We start from the raw sequence: 27,593 nt of genomic DNA, 5'->3' as shown, positions 1-27,593 counted from the left end.
CCAGGAATCTGAAGCACCTCCTTCCTGCATCATCTTTGCAGCTGAGCCTCATAGTCTTATTTCTGAACTCGCTTTGGCGTGGAGTAATCCTCAGGTTACCTTAGAGATCCTAGCTTCCTAAATTCTAATCGCAAGACCCGACCTCTGCTGCTGCCTATGCGGTTGGCTCCAATGGAGACCGTTACCTCTGCTACTCACCCTCCCTCTCAGAACATCCTGTAGCCACTCTGTGACATCCAAGACCCTAGCAGCAGAGATGCAATACACCATCTTAGAGTCACACTGACAGCCACAGAAATGTTTCTTTGCTCCTTTAAAGGACTCCTAACACGACTGCTGCTTTTGAGATGGGTATTCGGGGTTAGTTGGTAGGTCGGGCAATTTTTAAGTTGTTAAAATCCCTGACCCTGCCCTTGGTTAAGACAACATATCATTCAATTCAAAAACAAGCAACAACTGGCCTCAGTTCTTTACTTATTTAATCCAGGAAGCGTGTAGCAGAGGTGAAGTTTAACAAAGTAGGAAACATTTCCAAGTTGTGCATCATTATACAAAGCCACACAAATACAGGTTTATACAAGTCCGTTCATTAGTACCTCCATTTTGCAGTATGTTCTATGGGATCACCAGCTCTTTTGAAACATCTCATGATCCACAACGAATCCATTTTAAAATTCAGTCTGCAGTAATTCTAAATTTCCTTGGGTAGCACCGGTTCCCATGATGACGCCAGAATTACAGGAAGATCGGGGGCCTGAAAACTGCAAAGGCCCACAAAACAACCCCACAAGGGCAGATTCCCACGTAGCAGTTTGCTGCTTTCTCCTCTCGGCTTGTTGACCCAGCAGGGGGGGGGGTAAGCCGACACGAGATGCTCACCGCCTTTGGATGGTGGAATCAACCCAGCTGAATATACCGTATTTCCATCCTGAATTCACTCACGTTCATTTGCCGGGAGGATCGATGGGAACTGACACTGAGTGTGGGCACTGATAGTGTATTTAATAACCCAGAAATACTGAGTGTTCGTACTACAGGCCAGACTGAGCCCCAGGACTGCCCCTTCCTGAGCACGCATTTCCTCAGAGCTTGAGGCAGGGAACATTCAGGCCAAGATACCCCTGCAAAAGCAGAGCCCTGGGGCCAGGCGATTGAGTCTCATGACCCTGTGCCCCTGGCATCACGAACGGGGTGGCGGGGGTGGCACTAGGGCTCGGCTCGAGCTTGGAACGAGCAAACAGCCAAGAGGATCTCAACCCGGAGGGTGGCCGATTAAAGGGAAGGAATCGAAGATCGGCCCAAACTGTTCACGTAACAAGACCAGCAACAACAGCAAATTGAAACGTTCATACTTCGACGCTCAGCCCTGGTCTGGAGTTCTGCAGCAACTTGAGGTGTCTCTTTTTGCTTGGACTGAACCGATTTCGCCCCAGCCTGAAACAGATTAATGATGACACAGAAAGGTAAACAGATTCAACAACAACGCGACAGGAAGACGGGGCTTGGTATTCAGACAGATGCCACGCCGAGAAGTTACAAACCGAACCTGTCATTCACTTATTCCCTAGATTATCTACATGAGCACTCACCAAATCCACTTTAGACTCCTGCACGTCTGTATGAGGTGGGAGAAAGCGGGGACCGATCGATCCGTGAAGGCGTTTGACCCCAGGTTTAGATCCGTCAGAATCCGGTTTGTACTGAGAGCAGAAATGAGATCCTCGGTACAAGAATCAGTGATTCCAACATCCCACAGTCTGGGGGCAAGACAAGAGAAGCAACAGAGGTTAATGTAAATTCACAGTGTTTGCGAATACACTATTCCCGATAAGTTAAACTCTCAGACGTCCAGTTCCAAGCACACAAATCTCTCACAACCTGGAACTCACAGCAGTTTCTGGATCTTGCAGTCGGGGCTCCTCAGAGCTGCGGACAGTAGTTTCACTCCTGAATCACCCAGCTTATTCCCACCCAGAATCAGGTCCGTTAGCGACCGGTTTGTGCTGAGAGTGGAGGCTAGATCTTCAGTGCAAGAATTTGTGAGAGAGTTATTCTTCAGCCTGAGAATCAGAGAGAGAAAGAGAAGGAATTTCAGTGTTTACTAATAACACCATAATTTATCATCATACTCCCAACCAGCATCCAATTAAGTCACAGTACCACAATTTGACCTTACACTAATGTCTGGATTTTACAGTCCGGGTTCCTCAAAGCCACTGACAGCAGTTTGACTCCTGAATCGCCCAGTTTGTTATTACTCAGGGACAGAATCAACAATGTCTGATTTGTTCCAAGAGCAGAGGCAAGATCCTCAGCACAACAATCTGTGAGAGCGTTACTCTTCAGTCTGGGAGGATCAAGAAGAGAGAAGGAACAGGAATCAGAGCAAACCCACAGTATGGATCATTTCTTTTACTAACACCACGATGTGTGAGAGAAACAAAACTCTCAGTGTGATACTTACTCCAGTTTCTGTATTTTGCAGTCCTGGTTCATCAGAGCTGCAGCTAATAGTTTAACTCCAGGATCTCCCAGCTTATTTCTTCCCAGTCTAACCATAAACAGACAGACAGTGAGAAACAAACAAACAAGTCCATCTACAGATACAGTATTTCTTTGCCGCATATCAGTGGGGGGTGGGCGGGGGGAGAAGAGAGAGACAGAGAACTAAACAGTGAACTGGCAATGATTCGCACTCTGCACAACTCAGAGACTCACAGTGTGGAAGTGGGACATTCGGCCCACTGAGTCCACACTGACCCTCTGAACAGCATCCCGCCCAAACCCACCTCCCGTCCCCTACCCTACCCTGTAACCCTGCATTTTCCACCAAACCTGCACGTTGTTGTACTGTGGGAGGAAATCAGAGCACCCGAAGGAAACGCACAGAAAGGTGGGGAGAATGTGCAGACTCCACACAGACAGTCGCCCGAGGCTGGATTCAAACCCAGGCCCTTGGCGACGGGAGGCAGCGGTGTGTGCTGCCCTCACAACATTCACAGCAGTGTCATTAAACATTACACAAGGGGGTAACAGAAAATCAGAGATGATTCGTTGGTCTTCTTTAAAACTAGAAATGGTCCGACTGTCATCGAAGGGAAGTTGTGGATGGCAGACTATTTCAGACTCCAACGTTAGGAAAGACCTGCCTTGTGTCTCAAAGGTAGAAACATTCTAAAACAGAATTGGGGGTATGGAGAGAAACTTCTGAACTGTTTTATTTGAAAGACAATTACACTTGAGAGGAGATCACAGCAATGAGATGCAGAGCATGAGTGTGCTGGGTACAACATGGCGGGCACCTGGGATACGTTCAGGCAACAGTTCCCCGGGCACTTGTCCACCCAACAGGTACAATGCTCTGGGTACAGGGACTGTGATGGCACTTCACTGTGAAGGTTGCTCAGGAAGGGAACAGCTATTGTAATAAAGCAGTAATACAGGATTCTATCAAAAAGGAGACAGATAGTGTCCACTGTGGTGACACTAAGAACCCTGTAAGACATATTAGCTACCAGGTGCCAGGCTAAGGGATCTCTCATCTGGAAAGGGAGAGGGATGTTCAATATCTGGTGGTTCATGTTGGAACTGAGGGCACGGGTAGGAACAGGATGGAAATTCTGCTGGGCAAACATAACACATGTAGATCAAAGTTAAAATCTGGACGCAGGGAGCAATAATTTCTCAGTTATTGCTGTGGCCAATGAAATCTGACAAACAGGCTGTCAGATCTGAAGAATTAAAATGTAGCTAATGAGATGATCAGGTGCAGATATGGTCAGTTTTATGAGACATGAAAGAAATTGTACTAAAGAAATTGATTTCACTTAAAATGGGACGGGATCCCATGTGCCAGTACAGACGATTAATAGGGAGGTTTTCACAGCCCTCCACGCTATCCATCACTCCATCAATCTTTGTGTCATCAGCAAACTTACAAACCCACCCTTCCACTTCCTCATCCAAGTTATTTATAAAAATCACAAACAGCATAGGTCTCAGAACTGATCCCTGTGGAACACCATTGGTCACCGAGCTCCAGGCTGAATACTTTCCATCTACTACCACCCTGCGTCTTCTATGGGCCAGCCAATTCTGTATCCAGACTGCCAAATGTCTCTGTATCCTATGCCTCCTTACTTTCTGAATGAGCCTAGTATGGGGAACCTTATCAAACACCTTGCTAAAATACATGTACACCATATTCACTGCTCTACCTGAATCAATGTGTTTCGTCACATCCTCAAAGGATTCAATAAAGATTTGTGAGACATGACCTGTCCCTCACAAAGCCATGCTGACATGACATCAAACTATGATTTCCCAAGTAATCATAAATTCTGTCTTTAAGAATTCTCTTTAATAACTTGCCCACGACAGATGTAAGAGTGACTTGTCTGTAATTCCCAGGATTATCCCTATTCTCTTTCTTGAACAAGGACATAACATTTGCCAACCTCCAATCATCTGGCACCACTCCAGTGGACAGTCTGTGCTGCGGCTGGGACATAGGTAACCCAGGAACGGTGGGGGCAATAGTATCTGTGTGGTATAATTCTTAGAGCGCGGTTATGTTGCTTGACGAGTTTGTGAACAAGTTTCCATAACTTTGGCACAAGCCCCTAGATGCTAATCAGAATGGGTTTGCACAATTGAGGGGGCTGGGTCTGCCATGCTCATATTGTGTTGTTTCAGTGGGTGTTGGGTGGTCCATTCATTAGCTTGTTTGGGCATTATAGAAGTTCGTTACAATCGAGTCATTACTCGGCTTTCAGAGGGCAGTTACGGACAACTACTTGCTGAGGTGGGAATAAAATCCCGTGTCACCTGAATGTTAGCCTGGAGCTGAAGATTATTCTTACATTGATATTACCACATACCACCAGTGTCCTCACAGAAATAGTACATGACAGTAATGCAATGATTAAATTACTTGCTTTTAAGAAAAGTCAGAGTCACACAGCATGGAAACTGATAGACAACAGACAGTAGGTGCTGGAGTAGGCCATTCAGCCCTTCGAGCCTGCACCGCCATTCAATATGATCATGGCTGATCATTCCTAATCAGTATCCTCTTCCTGCCTTATCTCCATAACCCTTGATTCCACTATCTTTGAGAGCCCTATCCAACTCTTTCTTAAATGAATCCAGAGACTGAGCCTCCACTGCCCTCTGGGGCAGAACATTCCACACAGCCACCACTCTCTGGGTGAAGAAGTTTCTCCTCATCTCTGTCCTAAATGGTCTACCCCGCATTTTTAAGCTGTGCCCTCTGGTTCGGCACTCACCCATCAGCGGAAACATGTTTCTGGCTGCCAAAGTGTCCAATCCTTTCATAATCTTGTATGTCTCAATCAGATCCCCTCTCAGTCTTCTAAACTCAAGGGTATACAGCCCAGTCGCTTCAGTCTTTCAAGGTAAGGTAATCTCGCCATTCCAGGAATTGACCTCATGAACCTACACTGCACTCCCTCAATAGCCAGAATGTCTTTCCTCAAATTTGGAGACCTAACTGCACACAGTACTCCAGGTGTGGTCTCACCAGGGCCATGTACAGCTGCAGAAGCACCTTTTTGCTTCTATACTCAATTCCTCTTGTTATGAAGGCCAGCATGCTATTAGCCTTCTTCACTACCTGCAGTACCTGCATGCTTGCCTTCATTGACTGGTGTACAAGAACACCCAGATCTCTTTGTACTGCCTATTTACCTAAATTAATTCCATTGAGGTAGTAATCTGCCTTCCTGTTCTTGCCACCAAAGTGGATAACCATACATTTATCCACATTAAACTGCATGTGCCCACTCACCTAACTTGTCCAGGTCACCCTGTAATCGCCTAACATCCTCATCACATTTCACCCTTCCACCCAGCTTTGTATCATCAGCAAATTTGCTAATGTTATTGCTGATACCATCTTCTATATCTTTAACATATATTGTAAAAAGCTGCGGTCCCAGCACGGATCCCTGCGGTACCTCACTGGTCACTGCCTGCCATTCCGAAATGGGGCCATTTATCACTACCCTTTGTTTCCCATCAGCCAACCAATTTTCAATCCAATCTAGTACTTTGCCCCCAATACCATGCGCCCTAATTTTACTCACTAACCTCCTGTGTGGGACTTTATCAAAAGCTTTCTGAAAGTCCAGGTACACTCCATCTACTGGATCTCCCTCGTCCATCTTCAGAGTTACATCCTCAAAAAATTCAAGAAGATTAGTCAAGCATGATTTCCCCTTCATAAATCCATGCTGACTCTGTCCTATCCTGTTACTACTATCCAGGTGTGCCGTAATTTCATCCTTTATAATAGACTCCAGCATCTTTCCCACCACTGAGGTCAGACTAACTGGTCTAGAATTTCCTACTTTCTCTCTCCCATCTTTCTTAAAAAGTGGTATAACATTAGCCACCCTCCAATCCTCAGGAACCGACCCCAAATCTATCGAACTCTGGAAAATAATCACCAACGCATCCACGATTTCCCGAGCCACCTCCTTCAGTACCCTGGGATGTAGACCATCAGGCCCCGGAGACTTATCAACCTTCAGACCTAACAGTCTCTCCAACACCAAATCCTGGCAAATATAAATTCCCGTAAGTTCAGGTCCTTCAGCCACTGTTACCTCAGGGAGATTGCTTGTGTCTTCCCCAGTGAACACAGATCTGAAGTAGCCATTTAATTCCTCTGCCATTTCTTTGTTCACCGTAATATATTCCCCTATTTCTGTCTTCAAGGGCCCAATTTTAGTCCTAACCATTTTTTTGCCTTGCACATACCTAAAAAAAGCTTTTACTATCCTCCTTTATATTATTGGCCAGTTTAGCTTCGTACCTCATTTTTCCTCTGCGTATTTCTTTCTTAGTAATCCTCTGTTGTTCTTTAAAAGCTTCCCAGTCCTCAGTTTTCCCACTTATCTTTGCTATGTTATAATTTTTCTCTTTTAACTTTATATGTTATTTAACTTCCCTCATCAGCCACGGCCGCCCATGCCTCCTCCTGGGATCTTTCTTCCTTTTTAGAATGAACTGATCCTGCAACTTCTGCATTATACAAAGAAATATCCGCCATTGTTCCTCTACGGTCATCCCTGCTAAGGTATTGCACCATTGAACTTTGGCCAGCTCCTCCCTCAAAGCTCCATAGTTCCCTTTATTCAACAGAAGTACTGTCACTTCCGACTGTACCCTCTCCCTCTCAAATTGCAGACTGAAGCTTAATGTATCATGGTCACTACTTCCCAATGGCTCCTTCACTTCGAGGTCTCTGACCAATTCTGGTTCGTTACACAATACCAGATCCAGAATTGCCTTTTCCCTGGTCGGCTCCAGCACCAGCTGCTCTAAGAATCCATCTCTGAGGCACTCCACAAAGTCTCTTTCTTGAGGTCCAATACCATTCTGATTCTCCCAGTCTACCTGCATGTTAAAATCCTCCATAACAACTGTAGTAACATCTTTGCGACAGGCCAATTTCAGCTCCTGATTCAACTTACATCCGACATCCAGACCTTGGGGGCCTGTAGATGACTCCCAAGTGGGTCTTTTTACCCTTAGTATTTCGCAGCTCTATCCAAACTGACTCTAGGTCCCCCCGCGCAAGGGACTGAATTAGCTCCCTTACTAACAAGGCCACCCCACCCCCTCTGCCCGTCAGTGTGTCCTTACGATAGCATGTGTAGCCTTGAATATTCATTTCCCAGGCTCTGCCCACTTGAAGCCACGTCTCAGTTATCCCCACAATATCGTATCTGCCAATTTCCAAAAGAGCCTCAAGCTCATCCATCTTATGTCTAATGCTTCATGCATTCATGTGTAGTATTTTTAATTTGTTACTGCCCTCACCCTTCCCATCAACCCCTATTTCACTCACCTTACAGCATGATCCCTTTCCAAGTTTTCTGCCTCATTGATACAGTTGTCTTTCTTGACTTCTCTTGTTCTAACTTTCCCTTCAATTTCCTTTTTAAACATCCAGTTTGTCCCCTCCCCCCCCCGCTACTTAGTTTAAATGTAGCGGTGTTGCAGTAAGAAACCTGCCTGCCAGAATGCTGGTCCCTAACCTATTAAGGTGCAAACCGTCTCTCTTGTAGAATTTATGCTTGCCACAAAATATACCCCAGTGATCCAAGAACTTAAATCCTTGCTTCCTGCACCAGTTCCCCAACCACACGTTCAAGTCCATTATCTCCCTGTTTCTAGCCTCACCTGCCCAAGAAACTGGAAGCAAACTGGAGATAACCGCCTTGGACGTCCTGCTTTTCAGCCTTCAGTCCAACCAGTCCATGCCGAACATAATCCCAAAATAAACTCGTCCCACCTGCCTGCTCCAGGCTCACATCCCTCCAAACCTTTCCTATACATGTACCTGTCCAAATACATTTCAGACATTGCAATTGTAGCCACATCCACCACTTAATGCAACACAAACTAATAAAGGTCAGAGAAAGTGGAGTCAGAAAGCAGAATAATCAGCTTGATGCCTTCAAGACAGTAAGTGGAGAATGAGGATAAAGGGTAGTTATAGGGCAGTTATGGCGCAGTGGTAGTGTCCTTGCTCTAGGCCAGAAGGTCTGGGTTCAAGTCACAACATGTTCAGTCATGTGTCATAACATGTCTGAACAGATTGATTAAAAATACCTAAAGGGAGGTTAGTTAGAGTTATTAAGTTACAGAGTGATGCTCCACAAGCAAAATTGCTGACAGCATTGTTGTTCACAATTTGTATTCATAATTCAGATGTTTGTTTGGAATCAAAAACAATTGTCAACTTGCAAACGGAAGAAGGTGGGAGGAGGGGAATCCTCACTTCTGTAGTGAATGCAACAAACTATTAGACCTTAAAAGGAGTCAGCACATCACTCAGTAAATACACGTTATATTAGCGTAGAGGCTTACGGGAGGTGGGGAAACACAGAGACACTGGTGAATCGGTCCGTAAAACAAGCAGGCTTTATTTTCAATTCAGTCTGTCAACAAATAAAGGCAAACAGGAATGTAGCCCTGACCTCTGGCCTAGAGCTAGGGACACTACCACTGCGCCATACCAGCCTGATGTTGAGGTTTGCTTTAGACCACACGTGGAGTTCATTGTATAATTCTGGTCACCACCTCATTCTTGGAGAATGGGCTGATTTTCTGAGAATGAAATGATAAAGCGTCGATTCTCTTTATACATTGTAAGCACTAGATTATACTCAATATTATATAAATATCTATAATAAGACCAAGACAGTAATACCATTGAGTGAAATGTCTATGCCCATGGGGCAGCTCAGTGGTCAGCACTCTTGCCTCACAGTGCCAGGGACCCAGGCTTGATTCCAGCCTCGGGGGACTGTCTGTGTGTAGTTTGTGCATTCTCCCAGTGTCTGTATGGGTTTCCTCTCACAGTCCAAAGATGTGCAGGTCAGGTGGATTGGCCTTGATAAATTGCCCATCGTGTGCAGGGATGCACTGGCTCCAAAGATGGGCCATGGGAAATGCAGTGTCACAGGGAGAGGGTTAGATCTGGGTGGGACACTTTTCGGAGGATCGGTGTGGATTTGATAGGCTGAATGGCCTGCTTCCACACGGTAGGGAGTCTATGTAGCCTGACAGGACAATCCCACTGTACTGCCTTAAACATTAGCTCACCATTTCTTGCAGGTGTACCTGGCCCAGGGGTTTTTGGCAATACTGTGAAAACAATCCTATCCTTGACAGGCGCCCACACATAATGGCAGATAACAGGAAATTCCTGAGTTCATTATCTGCTGTGTGCACAGCCTCATTATTAACCATTGTGCACTCTGGGAACTCAGCCCCACAAGTCATTGAATGGGAGCCTTTTCAATTGGCATGTTTCAGCTGCGAGATATTGCAACTTAAACGATCAGATTGCAAACGCTTCCAAATAATTACAGCAGGGAAAAAAAAATATCATTTTCCTTACAGGCTATGCCCAGGAAAACTAAGCACCTGACAAAATGCACTTAATTTAAACTAATCATGGATTTTTCTTTTCAAAACTTGGGGTTTCTGTCCAGTGACAAGTTAAAATGGTAGACAGGAAAGGAAAAAATATTTTGTGTTAATTTCCTGACCAGCCTCACTATAATTCGTCAGACCCTGTACTTACTGATCTAACAGATACGGCAAAGCCCTAATGTGTCACAAGAATGCAATTTAGATTCCCCAGTCTTAAGGACGCTATGAACTGATCCCCTAATCATTGATAACTTCTCTGCTACATCTTGTTTGTTTCCCTTCATTATGGAGGACATGTATAATCATCACTGATAAGACAAAAATACAAAGTTAAAAATCACACAACGCCAGGTTATAGTCCCAACAGGTTTATTTGGACGCACTAACTTTCGGAGTGCTGCTCCTTCATCAGGTGGTTGTGGAGTACACAATTGTAAGACACAGAATTTATAGCAAAAGTTTACAGTGTGATGCAACTGAAATTATACATTGAAAAATACCTTGATTGTTTGTTAAGTCTCTCATCTGTTAGAATGACCATGTCAGTTTCACTTCTTTCATATGTAAATCACAAAAAAAAGTTACATCCACTTCAGAATGCAACTTTGAAAAAACGCTCTGCGATTCAGTTCATAGCGTCCTTAAGACTGGGGAATCTAAATTGCATTCTTGTGACACGTTAGGGCTTTGCCGTGTCTGTTAGATCAGTAAGTACAGGGTCTGACGAATTGTAGTGAGGCTGGTCAGGAAATTAACACAAAATATTTTTTTCCTTTCCTGTCTACCATTTTAACTTGTCACTGGACAGAAACCCCAAGTTTTGAAAGAAGTGAAACTTTTACATTAGATTCCCTACAGTATGGAAACAGGCTCTTCGACCCAACAGGTCCACACCGACCCTCCAAAGAGGGATCCACCCATTCCCATTCCCCTACCCCATGTTTACCTCTGACTAATGCACCTGACACGATGGGCAATTTAGCATGGCCAGTTCATCTAACCTGCACATCTTTGGACTGTGGGAGGAAACTGCAGCACCCGGAGAAAACCCACGCAGACACAGGGAGAATATGCAAACTCCACACAGACAGTCACCCGAGGCTGGAATTGAATCTGGGCCCTTGGTGCTGTGAGGCAGCAGTGCTAACCACTGAGCCACCGTGCTGCTAACATGGTCATTCTAACAAATGAGAGACTTAACAAACAATCAACTGTATAATTTCAGTTATATCACATTGTAAACTTCTGCTATAAATTCTGTGTCTTACAATTGTGTACTCCACAACCACCTGATGAAGGAGCAGCACTCCGCAAGTTAGTGCTTCCAATTAAACGTGGTGGGACTCTAACCTGGTGTTGTGTGATTTTTAACCTTGTACACCCCAGCCCAACACCGGCATCTCTAAATCAAGACAAAAACAGAGTTACCTCAACTCCCGACATTTGTGCAGTACAGGGCCCAGTCGCTGTAGTCCTTCGTACTGAATAAAGCAGTTCTCCAGATTGAGGTGTTTTATTGTATTGCAGAGTCCAATAACGTGAAACAGAACCACACAGTCAACCGGGGTCAGTCGCAACCCACAAAACTTAAATGTCTCGACAGACCCGACTGTGGATTGCGCCAGTGTTTTATTCTGAGACTCTGCCAAATAGTGCAACGTGTTCATGTGGTTCCTTTTCCCAATTTTGTTCTTTGTGTTTACAAGCTGTCCATTCACTTTCTCCTTCACCCAGTCAGTCACTCGAGAGGTTGTCTGCTTCAGAAAAGGACCCAGAAACTCCTCCAGGGGCTGAGCCGACTGCGGAGAGGAGAGACCAGCAACGAAACGGAGAAAGATCTCGAATCGCCCACCTTCCTTGCTTTGGGCTTCGTTCAGGAGCTTCCCAATGTCCTTTGGTTCGGGAGTCAGGAACTGTGCGAGCGCAGCCACAAACTCCTGGATGGTGAGATGTGGGAATGCATGCGTCGCACTCTGTGCAGAATCGTCTCTTCCCAAAAGATCCATCAGGAACCCAGACAGGAACCGGGAAGGTTGTAGATTGTACTTGATCAAATCTTCGTTTGTGAAGACAACTTTCTTCTCGGAGATTCCTGCAAAGGCCATCTCACCGAGGTTCAGAAACACATCACGGAGATCCTCGATCTGGCTATGGCTTTTCAGCAAGTTGCAAATATAGTGAGAATACAACTGGGTGATGGTCTTGGGAGCTTCCTGCTGCTTCCCATCTCCTGGCATAAAGAAGGGACCAAGTGACAGACCTAGGATCCAGCAGTAGGAAGGGTTATAGCTCATGGGATACAGGATCTCATTCTCTTCTAAGTGTTTGAAAACAGCTGCTGCCACTGCCTGATCTTCGAAAATCTTGTTGAAGTATTCCTTCCGCTCATCACAAACCATTCCCAGGATTTCAGCCCAGACACCGATCGCCGCCTTTTCCAACAAATGCAACGCTGTGGGACGGCTAGTCACCAGCACTGAACATCCCGGGAGCAGCCTGTGTTGTATTAAACTGCACACGATGTCCGACACCTCACACTGGAACTCTGGATCTGTGCACGTGGATTGTGATTCAATAAGTTTTGGATTGTCAAAGTTGAGACTCCCGTTAAACTCGTCTAGACCATCAAATATAAACAGCAATTCTTCTGGACTCTTCCACAGCTCTGCCAGAACATTCCCAAAATAAGGATAGAAAGTAAGAATAAGATTCCTCAAGTTTATCTTACAGTTAACAGAGTTCAAGTCCCGGAATTTAAAACTGAAAATAAATTGAAATTGCTGGTACATTTTCTCTGTGGCCCAGTCATAAACAATTTTTTGGACCATTGTTGTCTTTCCAATGCCATGGACTCCACTGAGTGCTGACGAGATCCCGGATTTGTTTTCCGATTCCGGAGGACTGGCCTGGAACAGTTGATCAGGTTGAATTTTGGTCATTTCTCTGCGGAGATGCTTCTCTCTCCACACGTCATGTTCTCGGCTCCTTGCCAGCAGCTCATGTTCCACGAGCTGAGCGTCCCGAGGAGTACAAATGATCGATAGCTCAGCGTAATGATCAACCAGCTCGAAAATCTTAACCACCTCCTTCTTTAAGATGGAATTCACTCGCAGCGACTCAGTCTGCTCCCGCAGCGTTGCTCTGTGCTTCACTTGAGCATCTTCAATAAGAACAGACAGGAAAGTGATTCCCAATGAAAGATAAGTGGTCATTAAAAAAACTCTTAATTATATTACCATAAAATCCATACCGTGTGGAAACAGGCCCAACAAGTCCACCCAAATCCATTCCCTTATCCTATTACTCTATAAATACCGCTAAATAATGCACCTAACTTACGCATCTCTGAACCATATGGACAATTTAGCATGGCTAATTCACCTAACCTGCACATCTTTGGATTGTGGACCACCCGGAGAAAACCCACACGGACACTGGGAGACTGTGCAAACTCCACACAGACAGTCGCCCAAGACTGGAAACAAACACGGGTCAATGGTGTTCGTCTTTTGTTCGTTTTCCATCAGCCTCTACACGTGATTCACAGAATTGGACAATTTTTCTAGGCAAATGGGAATGTCAATAGACATTCTAATTGTCACAAGTGAAACCAACAACGTGCAGTCTCTCTTTCATCCATTACCTTTCAGTTGATTGGGAATTTCAGATAAATCCTGCCCAATGTACATACAGTCGAACGAACCAGATCCTGTTGAAAGCAATTACATTTCATGAAGTCAGACTGGTTCACAGCCAGCAGCATCTGAATCTGAAATTAAATTACTTGTGAGATTTCACTGTACCCAGTTCTTCTATTTCTTTCAATATTTTATCTAACTTTGGACGCCCATCGCATTGTTTTGCGAAGAACTCCCACATCATCCTTCTTGCCCGAGAGCCCTTCTCCATCACCAGGTTTAGGAGAAGTTTGGAACTGTCTGCCCGGTTTCCCTTCTCCGTGAGCTCAGTGACTTTCTGTGTGGAATGATAAAGAATACATTTAGCAGCAGAGAGAAAAATATCAACAAATTTAGAGGGGAAAGAAAGGCTCGGTTACGGAATTTCCCAGCATTTTTCAGCAGGGGCTTATTCAAAATTGAGAATGAATCCTGTGTTCACAGCTTTTTTTGCAATCGCAAATAAATGTGAACAAACCAAATTCAGATTTGTCCTTTGTCCTTCAGTGTCTGACATTAAATGAGATTACTGACTGATAATACAATCTATGTGTCTCTTGTGCTTTATTTTTGCTGCTGTCACACTCGGCAATTTCCTCAGAAATAAAACTGCTGCAGGTCAAAACTTGAGTGGAGGGCTTTGAACTGAGCACAATAATGGCAGTAAAATATGATTTGGAGATGCTGGTGTTGGATTGGGGTGCACAAAGTTAAAAATCACACAACACCAGGTTATAGTCCAACAGGTTTAACTGGAAGCACTAGTTTTCGGAGCGACGCTCCTTCATCAGGTGGTTGACAACCTGATGAAGGAGCAGGGCTCCGAAAGCTAGTGCTTCCAATTAAACCTGTTGGACTATAACCTGGTGTTGTGTGATTTTTAACTTATTAAAATAACATTTAGAGTGGACTTGGAAAAGGTATTATCAAAAGTGAGATTACCAAATTCATTGGTGCCTTGATGGATCTGGCACAGCTGTGCTAAATTTAGACTTACACAATGTTCTTGGTCAGTGAAATATCCCTCTTCTTTGAGCAGGAGGCTGAGTCTGTCCGTCCCTTCTTCAATCGCCCGTTCCAGTCTGTCCCGGTAAAGTTTTAACAACTGGAACAGCTGGTAGTCGTCGCACATTTTCAATCGCTCAGTGATAGCAGAACCAGAATCTGTGAAAACAATTAGCTACACTATCAAATACTGTCCAACAACCCACTTACGTTGACTATTTTAGATCTGAATGGCAAATTTGCTTGGCCAGAAAACATTTCAAATTACAGAGGAACCTCGATTATCCGAATATCAATTGTCTGAATATCGGACTATCCAAAGAAAATTTCAAGATCCCGCAAGAGCGCTGTATCAAAGAGATAAATGTATTTGATTTATGTGCACTGAAGAACACATGAAAACGCTGGCAAAAACAAAGAAACACAAGCACCTCAAGCATCAGCGACTGAATGTTTTTTAGGTAAGCCCTTTGCAAAAGTAAGTGTTTTACAGTACTCCTGTCACTTCACCGGGCCATTCATGAAAAAAAGTTCAAAAATGCAATCACACGCACGAGGCGGTGCTTCTGTCTTTCGAGTCATAGAAATGTACAGTACGGAAACAGACCCTTCGGTCCAACCCGTTCATGCCGACCAGATATCTCCACCCAATCTAGTCCCACCTGCCAGCACCCAGCCCATATCCCTCCAAACTCTTCCTATTCATATACCCATCCAAATGCCTTTTAAATGTTGGAATTGTACCAGCCTCCACCACTTCCGCTGGCAGCTCATTCCATACATGTATCACCCTCTGGGTGAAAATGTGGCCCCATAGGTCTCTTTTATATCTTTCCCCTCTCACCCTAAACCTATGCCCTCTAGTTCTGGACTCCCCCCACGCCAGGGAAAAGACTTTTCCTATTTATCCTATCCATGTGCCCCTCAATTTTGTAAACCTCTATAAGGTCACTCCAGGGAAAACAGCCTATCGCGACACTGAGTTCCCAGAAACTGATAAATGCTCTTGCAATCGTAAAAGCTGTTTGGGACGTTGTTTAAGGTCTTTCATCATTTAAGGTAAAATTGATTATCCAAATAATCAATCGTCCAAATGAAATAGCGCCTGCCCACCTCATTCGGATAGTCGAGGTTCCTCTGTATATTTTTGATTGCAGGTAATGTCACCAAATGTATTATGACTTGGTAAGGGACGAATAACTTTTGTTTCTAAAATAAATGAAACAATCAAGATTGATCCTCTATCTCGATGATATATTCACGCTCTCTCTCCAAAACCTTGATGCCTTTAATAGCTAAACGTTTATCAATTACTTTCTGGTATATACTCAGTGACACAGACCTAACAACCTTCTGAGATCCAGTGAACTTACAAAGACAATAAAGTTGTAAGTTTGCACAGATTTGAACAAACTTACCAGTTAGAACATCATTATAATGTTTAAAATCCATTTCTAACACTCAGGATTAACACGTGGTAAACATGGGAAATATACTGCAATCAAACTCTCATTCATCAATTAGCAAATGTGGCCCACAATGGCTCCAGACGTTTCTCAGCAACAACCCTCAGATGTTAATAACAATCATATCTCCTTAAGCTGCACTAGGGGTTACAATTCTTCCACTGATCTAGTGTTGAATCACCCTCTGAAGAGCCACTGTACTGCCTTAACAAATGCTCCTATTTCTAGTTTATCGCTCTCCTGTCGTGGGTTCATCCTTCAGTGGACTCCAACTGCACTCTTGTGTTAACTCACTAACGAAACTGCAGCTCTTCACCAAGCTACAAACTGCCGTTGGGTTTTTCCAGCCTCCACTAACTCAGCTGTGCTGAAGTATTAATGACGGCAGGGCTTTGTCCAAGACCCTCACACACACACACAGCCAGTGGCCCTCCCACTTTCACAACCCTCCAGGATTTCCTCAGAGTTTTGATCCCATCTCGGCCGCTCCCAGAGATCATTCTAACAGCACCAGGCCCATACAGTGGCAATGCAAGCGAATAAGAGAATAAGGATTGCTTGCCTTTATCGGTCAGGGCATACAATGTAAAAATTAACAAGTCATGCCACTGCTGCATAGAACTTGTTAGGTCGTTTTGGAATATTGTGTACAGTCTAGTCGCCACACTAACAGAAGAATGTGCAGGCTTTGGAGAGAGTGCAGATAAGGTCTAACTGGACATTGTCTGGTTTGGAACATATTAGCTACGAGGAGACAGTTGAAAATTTTGAGTTTGTTTCACTTGAATGTTGGAGGCTGAGGGGCGACCTGGTAGAGACTTACAAAATTACGAGTGTCATGGACAGACTAGATAGTTGGGAGTATTTTTCTTCCCCCCACCAAGGATAAGAAGGTCAATTACTAGGGGATGTAGGTTTTAGGTCAATGGGAGAAAGTTTAAAAAGGATCTTTGAGAGGCAAGTCTTTCATTCACAGAGGGTTAAAAGTGCCCGGATGTGCTGCCAGAGTGAGGTGGTGAAAGCTGACGCAATAGCCACATTTAAGAGGCATCTTGACAGACAGCGGGGAGTAGAGGGATACTGACTGCATAGAGGCAAAAGGAGTTTAGTTTAGAAAGGCATGTGTCAGTGCAGGTTTGATGGGCTGAGTAGCTGGGCAGAACTGGGTACTGCAGATGCTAGAGATGAGAGTCAATATTGGCATGGTGCTAGAAAAGCACAACAGGTCAGGTAGCATCCGAGGAGCAAGAAAAGGAGCAATTACATGGCCAATATCATTCCTGAAGAAGGCAAAAACCAAAATGTCGATTTTTCTTGTTCTTCGGATGCTGCCTGACCTGCTGTGCTTCTCCAGCACCACACTAATCTTGTTTCTATGCTGTACTGCTCTTTGTTCTTGTTCGAATTGCTCTGCTGTTTCAGGTAGATATAAACAATTTAGACTTGAATGTACTAATGCAGGATAAAAGCAGATAGGAAAAAAGTTAAGTCCTGAGTTTTGTGAAACATGAGGTTCAGCTGAGCATGACTCAGATCAGAAAAGAACTTGCAGTTAACAATGGGGTGCTGGAGGCAAGGGTAATGGGTGAACAAAGTGGAAAAGTATTCATCATGTACAGCCATTTAACAATATTGGAAGCATTCAGTATGTAAGGTCAGTTAGCAAGGTGAAAAGTATTCACTGTGTGAAGCCAATTAAGGTTAAGAACGTTCATGGTGGAACAGATGGCTTAATTTTTACTGTTGATGCTCACTGATTGTAACGGGCATCCAATCAATATGTATGTTGCCTGATCTGGATGCTCCTCCCTGTAAAATGATTATACAATTCATCAAGAAACTGCTGTTCCAGAGAGAAGACCGAGAACTCATGTCTCTGTGCACATGGGCAATCCTTCTCTCCCTCCAGGGCCCGGAATAAAGATGAAGGAGGTAAAACCACACTGCATCTCAGTGTCTTGCTTAGACTGAGGGGGGGGGAATGGGACAACAGTAAGTCTGCAAACGATATGAAAATTGGTGGGGTGGTAAATAGTGAGGGGATAGCTTTAGATTACAGGAAGTTACAGATAGGCTAGTCAGCTGGGCTGATCACTTGCAAATGGAATTCAATCTGGAATGAGTATAGGCAATGCACTTGGGCAGAATAAATAAAGTAAGGGAATACGTGATGAACTGTAGGACCCTGGGAAGCACCGAGGATCATAGGGACCTTGGTATTCACATACACCAGTTCCTTTAAGTAGAAGGTCAGGTAAATAAAGTGGTTAAGGCAGCATACGGGATATTTGCCTTTGTTAGCTAAGGCAGAGTGTTTAAGAGCAGGGAGTTCCACTGGAACTGTTTAAAATGTTGATTAGGCCACAGGACTGTAGCGTGTGCAGTTCTGGTCCCCTCAAGGCTTCAGTTTAGCTCAGCTGGCTGAACAGATGGGTTGCAAAGCAATGTGATACAGCCAGTGTGGGTTCAATTCCTGCACCGGCTGAGATTACCACGAAGGACTCTTCTTCTCAAACTCCCCCCTCGCCTGAGATTTGGTGGCCCTCAATTTAAACCACTACCATTTGTCACGCTGTAACGAAAGAATAGCTGTTTGGTCCGGTAAGACCACGGCGACTTGACTTGATAGCATCAGTCAAAGTATGTCAAAGTGGTCCCCACACAATAGGAAGATATGATCGCGTTGGAGAGGGTGCAGAGGAGATGCACCAGAATGTTGCATGGGCTGGAGAGAGTCTCAGTTATGAAGAGAGGTTGGACAGACTGGGATTGTTTTCCTTCGAGCAGAGAAGATTGAGAAGGAAGTGACTGAAATATATAAAACTACGAGGGGGATCGACAGGGTAGTCAGGAAGAAACTTCTCCCCTTGGTAGAAGGATCAAGGTCCAGGGCTCATCGATTTAAGCTGGGGGTGGGGGTGGGGGTGGGGGTGGGAAGGCGGAGATGAGGAGGTTTAGTGGGGATGTGAGGAGAAACATTTTTAACACCGCAGGGTGAAAGGAATCTGGACCTCATTGCCTGAAAGGGTGGAAAAGCAGGCCCCCTAAGAGGCATTTTGAAGTGAACTTGTGACACCTAAGCATTCAAGGCAAGTGCTGGAAAATGGGATCAGAATAGTTGCCGATGCATTTTTAGCCAGAGCAGACTCAATGGGCCGAAGGGTCTTTTTTTTGTGCGACAGATCATTAGGACTTCAGCTGCCTTCCCGTATGTACAGCTCACTAGCCCACTGTTTTCTTAGTGACCCCTGAACTGATCTGGCTGACTGACTGGAGACTACACAATCAGCCCCAGCTCTATCACAGCGCAGAACTGGATGCTGCCACCTAACACACTCCAGGATGGTCTGCTCTCTGAACATTACATTCTATCAAAATCGCAGAAATGGAGTCTATTGTAATGACATGCTGCATACTACATTATGAATCCACGGGTTGTTCTGTTATAATGCGTGTTTTGTCAACGCGATTGACAAATTCTAAAAGGCGAACTTTAAAAATGCGTGCTGGTTGGAATGCGATTACACGGCCAACACATTAAGCGCTGTTTCTGAAGTCCGATTTTTCTATAATGCGGGGTTTCACAAGAACACAACCCTCACATTATTGAAGAACTGACTGTAGCCAATTCTTTAAAACAAAGTACACCAATTTGTCAAACTTATCATACCTTCAGTTTGTTTCCTTTAAATCTGTAAAAATTCACTAACTCAACATCAAATTATGGATCAATTAACTGCAAAACTGCCAAAAAAACTGAAAACATCCAGTCCTTTTTCTGAACTACACTGATCGAGTCCATACGAACTCGAGGCAATGACCTTAAATTCAAGTGTTGTCTCATAATTCATTAATCCAAGAATCTTCAAGGAGCTTTTCACTCTCCTCAAAGTGATTAGTATCAAAGTCACCTTACCAAATCCCATGTACGTGCAATATCATATTCTACTGATAGACAAGTAAAGAGATGTGTAAAGATTTGTAGCTCAGGTGCCAGTTGCCATGGTTGTGGGTGATAGAAATCTGGACCGCAGACGTTTCATCCCTGTCTTGGTGACACCTTCAGTGCTCTGGAACTTCCTGAGAAGTGATGCTGTACTGTCTTTTAGAATTTCTTTGGTTCCGTTCCTGCTGCTTACGGTTGTTCATCGCAATGGCTGGTATATTGGGTCTTGGTCTATGTGTCTGTTGATGGAGTCTGTCGATGGGTGCCTGGCCTCTGTTTAGCTTGTTCTATGATCGTTACGTTGTCCCAGTTAAATCTGTGTGTATGGCTGCTAGGGACAGATGCCTAACAGACAGACAACACGACGAGAACATGTCACGACGCAACCCACGAACCATGCTACCTTATATAAAAAACATCTCGGAACTGGCAGCCAGACTTCCCCGACCATGCGGATTCATGACAGCCATGCTAAGACAACAACTCACCAGGATAAAAGACTCTATACCCAACATACGCAAAATTAACGTAATTTACAAGATTTCATGCAAAGACTGCACAAAACACTGTATAGGACAATCAGGCAGATAGCTAGCAATCTGTATCCACAAACACCAACTAACCACTAAACGCCACGACCAGCTGTCCATGGTAGCCATCTCCCTATACACAATATGAACACCTCTTCAGCAGGTCGAGCACTGAGCGCCTTATTTTAACTTGTGACTGCAAGACCCCTCAACTTGGTCAATAGTTTCTTGTCCTCATCCTTCCCCTACTTCCTGTTCATACAGGTTCCAGCTTGAGATTGAACATTTCATCACCAAGGGAGTCATATTCTGTTCTACTTTATGACCTCACCTGGATCCATTTTCATTTTTTTTGGTGGTGATAGATCCTCTTCGCTGTTTGAACCTTCTTGTATTTCGGGTACGACATCGACAGGTGTTTCCAGGTCCTGAAGAGGGTTAAACGAAAACAATGAAGTGAGAAGTAGAAATTTTGCCTGGTTAAATTTGAAATCTGTAACACAGCAATTTAAGTCTCGGATTAAACATTTCCTACATTTATAATTAACTTTTGGTGCAGATACAGTGGGCCGAAGGGCCTGTTCCTGTGCCGCTCTACATCCTCCATATCAGGTGTGAACAACTGCTACATGAAACCCTGACAATTCGAGTGATCTCCACAAGTTAGCTGCCTTCAGGAAAGCTTCAACACTGGGAACACCCATGCATGATAGAACCACAACCTTAATCCCATGGTGAAGACAAAATTTATTTAATCAACCCATTCGGAGATGTCATTGCACTCCAGTGGGGCAGTTGGGACTTGAACACTGGCTCCTGGCTCAGAGGTAGGGACATTATCACTGTGCCACAAGAACCTCTGCATGCTGTAGAATAATCCGCAGGGAAACATGGACCAAGTGACAATAGATTCAAAAAGTGTGGTGCTGGAAAAGCACAGCGGGTCACGCAACATCCGAGGAACAGGAAAGTCAAGGAAGGGCTTATGCTCGAAACGTTGACTCTCCTGCTCCTCGGATGCTGCCTGACAGGCTGCGCTTTTCCAGCACCACACTTTTTGACTCTGTTCTCCAGCATCTGCATTCCAGGTGATGATAGATCAATCCAATGAGCCTGTGTTTGGATTTTCAGAGTCTCGTGATGCTTTATTCATTGATCAAATTTGAAAATAATCATAATATTCTATGCATGGTTTACTGCCATCACATTCTAAAACCGCCGTCTTCATTTAGCTGGTTAATTCATCACATCTCCAGTGGAAATGACATGACCCGCATGTTTTACGTATGACCTGGCTATCAATTAGATTATATTTATAGCAGCTCTCATAACTGAATAACTGCGGTGGTGCTGGGGGGAGGGGGTAGGGAAGGCGGTGGATAATGGGGGTTAGAGAGGGGATGGTGGTTAGAGAGGGGATGGGGAAAGAGGTCGGGGTGGGGGATGCAGGTTACAGAGAGGGGGTGGGGAAGGTGAGGGTACGCGGGGATGGGGGTGACATGGGAGAAGGTGGGGTTACCGAGTGAAAATGGGGAGGGTGAGGGATGTGGGTTACAGAGGAAGCTGGGGTGGGGGTTACAGAGGAGGTTGGGGAAAGTGGGGTGGGGATTACAAAGGGGTATTGGGGATTACAGAGGAAGGAGGCGAAGGTGAGGAATGCAGGTTATAGAGAGAGGATAGGGAAACTGGGGAGTACAGAAAGAGGGGGAAATGGCAAAGTTGGAGGGTTGGGGTTATCGGGGGATGAGGGAAGGTGGGGGTCAGAGAGGGGGGAAGGTGGGGGTCAGAGAGGGGGGAAGGTGGGGGGGATAGGGGAAGGTGGGGGTCAGAGAAGGGGGGATTGGGGAAGGTGAGGGTCACAGAAGGGGGGCATTGGGGAAGGTGCGGGTCAGAGAAGGGGGGATGGGGAAGGTGGGGGTCAGAGAGGGGGATGGGCGAAGGTGGGGGTCAGAGGGGGGATGGGGAAGGTGGGAGTCTGAGAGGGGGAATGGGGGAAGGTGGGGGTCAGAGAGGGGGGTGTGTGTGGGGGGGGTTATGGGGGAAGGTGGGGGGTGGGGGGGTTATGGGGATGGGGAAGGAGGGGGTCAGAGAGGGGGATGGGTGTGTGTGTGTGTGGGGGGTTATGGGGGAGGTGGGGGTCAGAGAGGGGGGATGGGGAAGGTGGGGGTTAGAGAGGGGGGGGATGGGGGAAGGCAGGGGGTCAGAGGGGGGATGGGGAAGGTGGGAGTCTGAGAGGGGGGATGGGGGAAGGTGGGGGTCAGAGAGGAGTATGTGTGTGTGGGGGGGTTATGAGGGAAGGTGGGGGTTGGGTGTGATGGGGGAAGGTGGGGGTCAGAGAAGGGGATGGGTGTGTGTGTGTGGGGGGGTTATGGGAAAGGTGGGAGTCAGAGAGGGGGGATGGGGAAGGTGGGGGTTAGAAAGGGGGGGGGGACGGGGGAAGGCAGGGGTCAGAGGGGGGGATGGGTGTGTGTGTAGGGCGGTATGGGGGAAGGTGGAGGTCAGAGAGGTGTGTGTGTGTGGTGGGGGGGTATGGGGGTAGTGGATGGTGGGGGTCAGAGAGGGGGGATGGGGGAAGGTGGGGGTCAGAGAGAGGGGATGGGTGTGTGTGGGGTGAGGTTTTGAGGGTGTGTTTGGGGGGGTATGGGTGTGATGGATGGTGGGGGTCAGAGAGGGGTGGGTGTGTGTGGTTATGGGGGTGTGTTTGTGTGGGTATGGGGGTGGTGGATGGTGGGGGTCAGAGAGGGATGTGTGTGTGTGTGTGTGTGTGTGGGGGGGGTTATGGGAATGGGGGAAGGTGGGGGTCAGAGAGAGGGGATGGGTGTGTGTGGGAGGTATGGGCGTGTGTTTGGGGGGGTATGGGGGTGGTGGATGGTGGGGGTCAGAGAGGGGTGTTTGGGTGTGGTGGGTGGGGGGGTATGGGGATAGTGGGGGTTATGGGGATGGGGAAGGTGGGGGTCAGAGAGAGGGGATGGCTGTGTGTGTGTGGGGTGTGTGGGGAGTATGGGGGTGGTGGATGGTGGGGGTCAGAGAGGGGTGTGTGTGGTAGTGGGAGGGGTTATGAGGGTGTGTTTGCGGGGGTGGATGGTGGGGGTAAGAGAGAGGTGTGTGAGGTAATGGGGGGGTTATTGGGGGGGTGGATGGTGGGGTTCAGAGAGAGGTGTGTGAGGTAATGGGGGGGTTATTGGGGGGGGTGGATGGTGGGAGTTACAGAGGGGTGTGTGTGGTAGTGGGGGGGGGTTATGGGGGTGTGTTTGCGGGGGGAGTATGGGGGGGGTGGATGGTGGGGGTCAGAGAGAGGTGTGTGAGGTAATGGGGGGGTTATTGGGGGGGGTGGATGGTGGGAGTTACAGAGGGGTGTGTGTGGTAGTGGGGGGGGTTATGGGGGTGTGTTTGTGGAGGGGGTTGGGGGGGTGGATGGTGGGGATACAAACGGAGCTGGATGTTCTGGGGTCGGCGAATGCGGAGGAGGCTGAGCCGCCTTTTGTCCCCGCCCCCCTGATGACGCCCACCCCTCACTGGTTGGCCAGAACCATTACCTGACAGCCCGCTTCACCAATCGGTGCACGCCTCGCAATGACGTAGGACAGATTACCTCATTTCCGGTCGGGCCTACAGTTTGGGTTTCCCCTCCGCCCCCGTGTTCAGAAATCCCGCGCGAGCGCGCGCACACGATCAAGGTAATTATGTCGCTTAAATCCCAGCACCGACCTGAACCGTACAGGTTGTTAATTGCTCCTCCGGTGGTGCCGGGATTGACTCTGTTGAAACCTCCATCTTTATTCTCTCTCTCTCTTTTTTCTTTCAAAGGACCGCGCGCGTTCCGCAACGGCCGGGAATCACTTCAGGGAAGGCGCTTCTTCTCCTGCGCAGGCTCCCGGCTCCAACGCAAGCGCGTTGAGTTGCTGTCGGCGCCCGGCCCTGACGCAGGCGCATTGAGACTCCGTCGGTGCCCGGCCGTAATGCAGGCGCGTCGACGAGTGGTCGGCGCTTGGCTGTGACGCAGGCGCGTCGATGTGCTGTCGGCGCTTGGCTGTGACGCAGGCGCGTCGATGTGCGGTCGGCGCCCGGCTGTGACGCAGGCGCGTCGATGTGCGGTCGGCGCCCGGCTGTGACGCAGGCGCATTGAGACCATGCTCAACTTGGTGACATTTGTATTTTCCTTGAGATGTCAGTTAAACTATTTGTGCTAAAATGGATCACATTCTATTATCCGGCCTGTTTAAATAATGGTGACTCACATTCATGCTCCTTAATTTGTTTTGAAGAGTGTGGTGCTGGAAAAGCACAGCAGGTTAGGCAGCATCTGAGCAGCAGGAGAATCTGATCAGCCCTTTATCAGGAATGAGGCTTGTGGGCCAGGGAACTGAGAGATAAATGGGAGCAGGGAGGGGGTGTGGGGTAGCTGAGAATGCAATAGGGAGATGTAGGTGAGGGTGAAGGTGATAGGTTGGAGCGGAAGGAAGATGGACAGGTCAAGAGGGCGATTCCAAGTTCGAAGGTTGGAACTGGGATAAGGTGGGGGGAGGCGAAACTGGGGAAATCTAGATTACTTACAGTGTAGAAACACGCCCTTCGGTCCGACAAGTCCACACCGACCCGCCGAAGCGCAACCGACCCAGACCCATTCCCCTACATTTACACCTTCCCCCCCAACACTACGGCCAATTCACCTGATCTGCACACTTTTTTGGACTGTGGGAGGAAACCCACACAGACACAGGGAGAATGTGTAAACACCACACAGTTTGCCGCCTGAGGTGGGAATTAAACCCGGGTCTCTGGTGCTGTGAGGCAGCAATGCTAACCACTGTGCCGCCAATTGATCCCGTGTGGTGGCAGACTCCAAGGCTCCTGAGCCCATTGGCCCATCTGGTCCAGATCCTGCTGTAATCTGAGGTAACCTTCTTCGCTGTCCACTACACCTCCAATTTTGGTGTCATCTGCAAACTTACTAACTGTACCTCTAATGCTCATCTCCAAATCATTTATGTGAATGACAAAAAGTACAGGACCCAGCAGCGATCCTTGTGGCACTCCACTGTTCACAGGCCTCCAGTCTGAAAAACAACCCTCCACCATCACCCTCTGTCTTCTACCTTTGAGCCAGTTATGTATCCAAATGGCTAGTTCTCCCTTTATTCCGTGAGATCTAACCTTGCTAATCAGTCTCCCATGGGGAACCTTGTCGAACGCCTTACTGAAGTCCATATAGATCACATCTACCACGTTGCCCTCATCAATCCTCTTTGTTCCTTCCTCTCTAAACTCAATCAAGTTTGTGAGACATGACTTCCCACGCACGAAGCCGTGCTGACTATCCCAAAAGAATCACCTGTGGAGATGCCGAGGATTGAACCCGGGGCCTCATACATGTAAAGCCTATGCTCGACCACTGAGCTAGTGGCCGGAAATGGGAATAGAGATGTAGAGGTCCAGGAAAGGAAGGGAGATGTCAGAGATGGTCCAGGTGACTTTGATGTCGGGGTTGAAGGTGTTGGTGAAGTTGATGAACTGTTCAACCTCCTTTTGCACGAGGTCGCACCAATATGGTCATCGGTTTAGCCGAGGAAAAGGGGGAGATTGGTGGTCGCTGGGATTGGTTGAACACTGCCCTATCTCTCATGCGATTATCTACCTACTAGCACACCAAGGTCTGCTGGATGGACTTTACAGAGTCACCCCTGTATGCCCCTTTCTCACTGAAGGCACTCTCAGTTTGTGTTAGCAAGTTTACAATCTGCTATAAGTATAACTCTGTTTCTGTTGTACCTTTCTGTGTTTGCCTACGTATCTGCTCCTTGAGCTCCCTCTGACTAATGGGAAAGAGAGTGGAAGCTCTTTAGATCAATGTACAATTAAAGGCAGCATATTTAAACATGGTCGATGAAATCTGAAAGTGGGTATCCTTGATGAGCATGACCTGTAGGAAGCCAAGATAGAAATAGACTGAATATTTCCAGACTCTCATGTTCTCTGCTGCCATCAGGATTGGCTTTGGCTTTCTGCAGAGTTACAGGGAAAGGGACTGACTCTCATAATGAAGGGGTTCAGTCGTATATTGTCAACGCTGCCTTTCCTTAGAACTGTTTACTGGGTAAGTTAATGATTTCCTCATTCCCACCCAAAGGGATGTGCAAGTTAAATCAGAGCACAAGACTAATTTCTGTGGTCACCTTATCCTTGGAAAGGGTGCATCAGCGTACAAATCTCATTCGTCAGATTGCAATCTCAATGTGTAGTTGGTAGAGTTTAATTCAAAGGAGTTAAGGACAGGATCTAATTCCATCAGTTCAAACAGATGTTGAAGTATTGAGCCAAATTCCCCATCTGCTGAAGATAAACGGAAATTATAAAGTCCATGAGCTTTCAGTTGGTTTTTCTCTGGCTGGCATCTCAGGTTTTGAATTCGAGGAACTGCATTAGGCAAACCATAGACAAAAGTGGGGACTGCACGTGCTGGAAATCAGAGTTTAGATTAGAGTGGTGCTGGAAAAGCACAGCAGGTCAGGCAGCATCCGAGGAGCAGGAAAATCAATAACGTTTCGGGTAAAAGCCCTTCATCCGGAATGAAGGCAGGGAGCCTCCAGCGTGGAGAGATAAATTGGGGGGGTTGCTGGGGAGAAGGTAACAAGAGTACAATAGGTGGATGGGGGGGGTTGCTGGGGAGAAGGAACAAGAGTACAGTAGGTCAGAGGGGAGGGTGGGGGAAGGTAGCCAAGAGTGCAATGGGGGGTGGGGGTGAAGGCGATAGGTCCGAGAGGAGGGTGGAGTGGATAGGTGGGAAGGGAGATAGGCAGTTAGGATAGGTCATGAGGATGGTGCTGTGTTGGCAGGTTTGAACTGAAGGGGAAATGAGGAAACTGGTGAGGTCCACAAACCATGTTGTATTACTTAGCTTCAGAAGTTCCAAACGTTCTCTCAGGACTGACTCTCCAACAATGCAGTGCTTCCTCTCCACACAAACACACGCAGCCACGGATACAGGGTGACGTGGGGG

At 46.6% G+C, this 27,593-nt stretch overlaps 1 protein-coding gene and 1 long non-coding RNA gene across 6 annotated transcripts in view; one reads left to right on the top strand and one right to left on the bottom strand.

Moving 5' to 3' along the window:
• Window positions 1–461: 461 nt before the first annotated feature.
• LOC140468527 (NACHT, LRR and PYD domains-containing protein 3-like) lies at window positions 462–24,476 on the bottom strand. Of its 4 annotated transcripts, none has more exons than XM_072564615.1 (11): window positions 24,305–24,476; window positions 20,928–21,024; window positions 14,647–14,813; window positions 13,776–13,947; window positions 13,616–13,681; window positions 11,401–13,132; window positions 2,465–2,551; window positions 2,177–2,347; window positions 1,890–2,060; window positions 1,590–1,757; window positions 462–1,434 (listed from the first exon to the last, which is right to left on the bottom strand). In XM_072564615.1, exons 1-11 carry the CDS (start codon window positions 24,368–24,370, stop codon window positions 1,347–1,349), a joined length of 2,985 nt encoding a protein of 994 aa, XP_072420716.1. In that variant the 5' UTR covers window positions 24,371–24,476; the 3' UTR covers window positions 462–1,346. The 4 variants fall into 4 exon arrangements, with proteins under 4 accessions (XP_072420716.1, XP_072420717.1, XP_072420718.1 ...); XM_072564616.1 differs by lacking the exon at window positions 24,305–24,476 and adding an exon at window positions 24,189–24,267; XM_072564617.1 differs by lacking the exon at window positions 24,305–24,476 and adding an exon at window positions 21,803–21,916.
• LOC140468530 (uncharacterized) overlaps window positions 24,189–27,593 on the top strand; it is a 26,964-nt gene continuing 23,559 nt past the window's right edge. For both annotated transcript variants that reach the window (XR_011955677.1, XR_011955678.1), the window contains exon 1: window positions 24,189–24,273. This is a non-coding gene — a long non-coding RNA (uncharacterized lncRNA). The remainder of the gene's footprint in view (window positions 24,274–27,593) is intronic.

The sequence above is a fragment of the Chiloscyllium punctatum genome, chromosome 47 (genome assembly GCF_047496795.1).
Source record: "Chiloscyllium punctatum isolate Juve2018m chromosome 47, sChiPun1.3, whole genome shotgun sequence".
Lineage (NCBI taxonomy): Eukaryota > Metazoa > Chordata > Chondrichthyes > Orectolobiformes > Hemiscylliidae > Chiloscyllium > Chiloscyllium punctatum.
Note: the sequence above shows the minus strand (reverse complement) of the source record. Positions and strands in the feature narration are given on the sequence as shown.

Bases quoted from the DNA above. Each gene is read 5' to 3' on its own strand.
- LOC140468527 (XM_072564615.1), bottom strand. From the start codon at position 24,370: ATGGAGGTTTCAACAGAGTCAATCCCGGCACCACCGGAGGAGCAATTA. The intron at 2,552-11,400 runs GTAACTCTGTTT...GTTTATGGTTAG, and splicing joins CACAAATGTCGGGAGTTGAG to ACTGGGAAGAAATAAGCTGG. The intron at 1,758-1,889 runs GTGAGTTCCAGG...TCTTGCCCCCAG, and splicing joins TGCAAGATCCAGAAACTGCT to ACTGTGGGATGTTGGAATCA.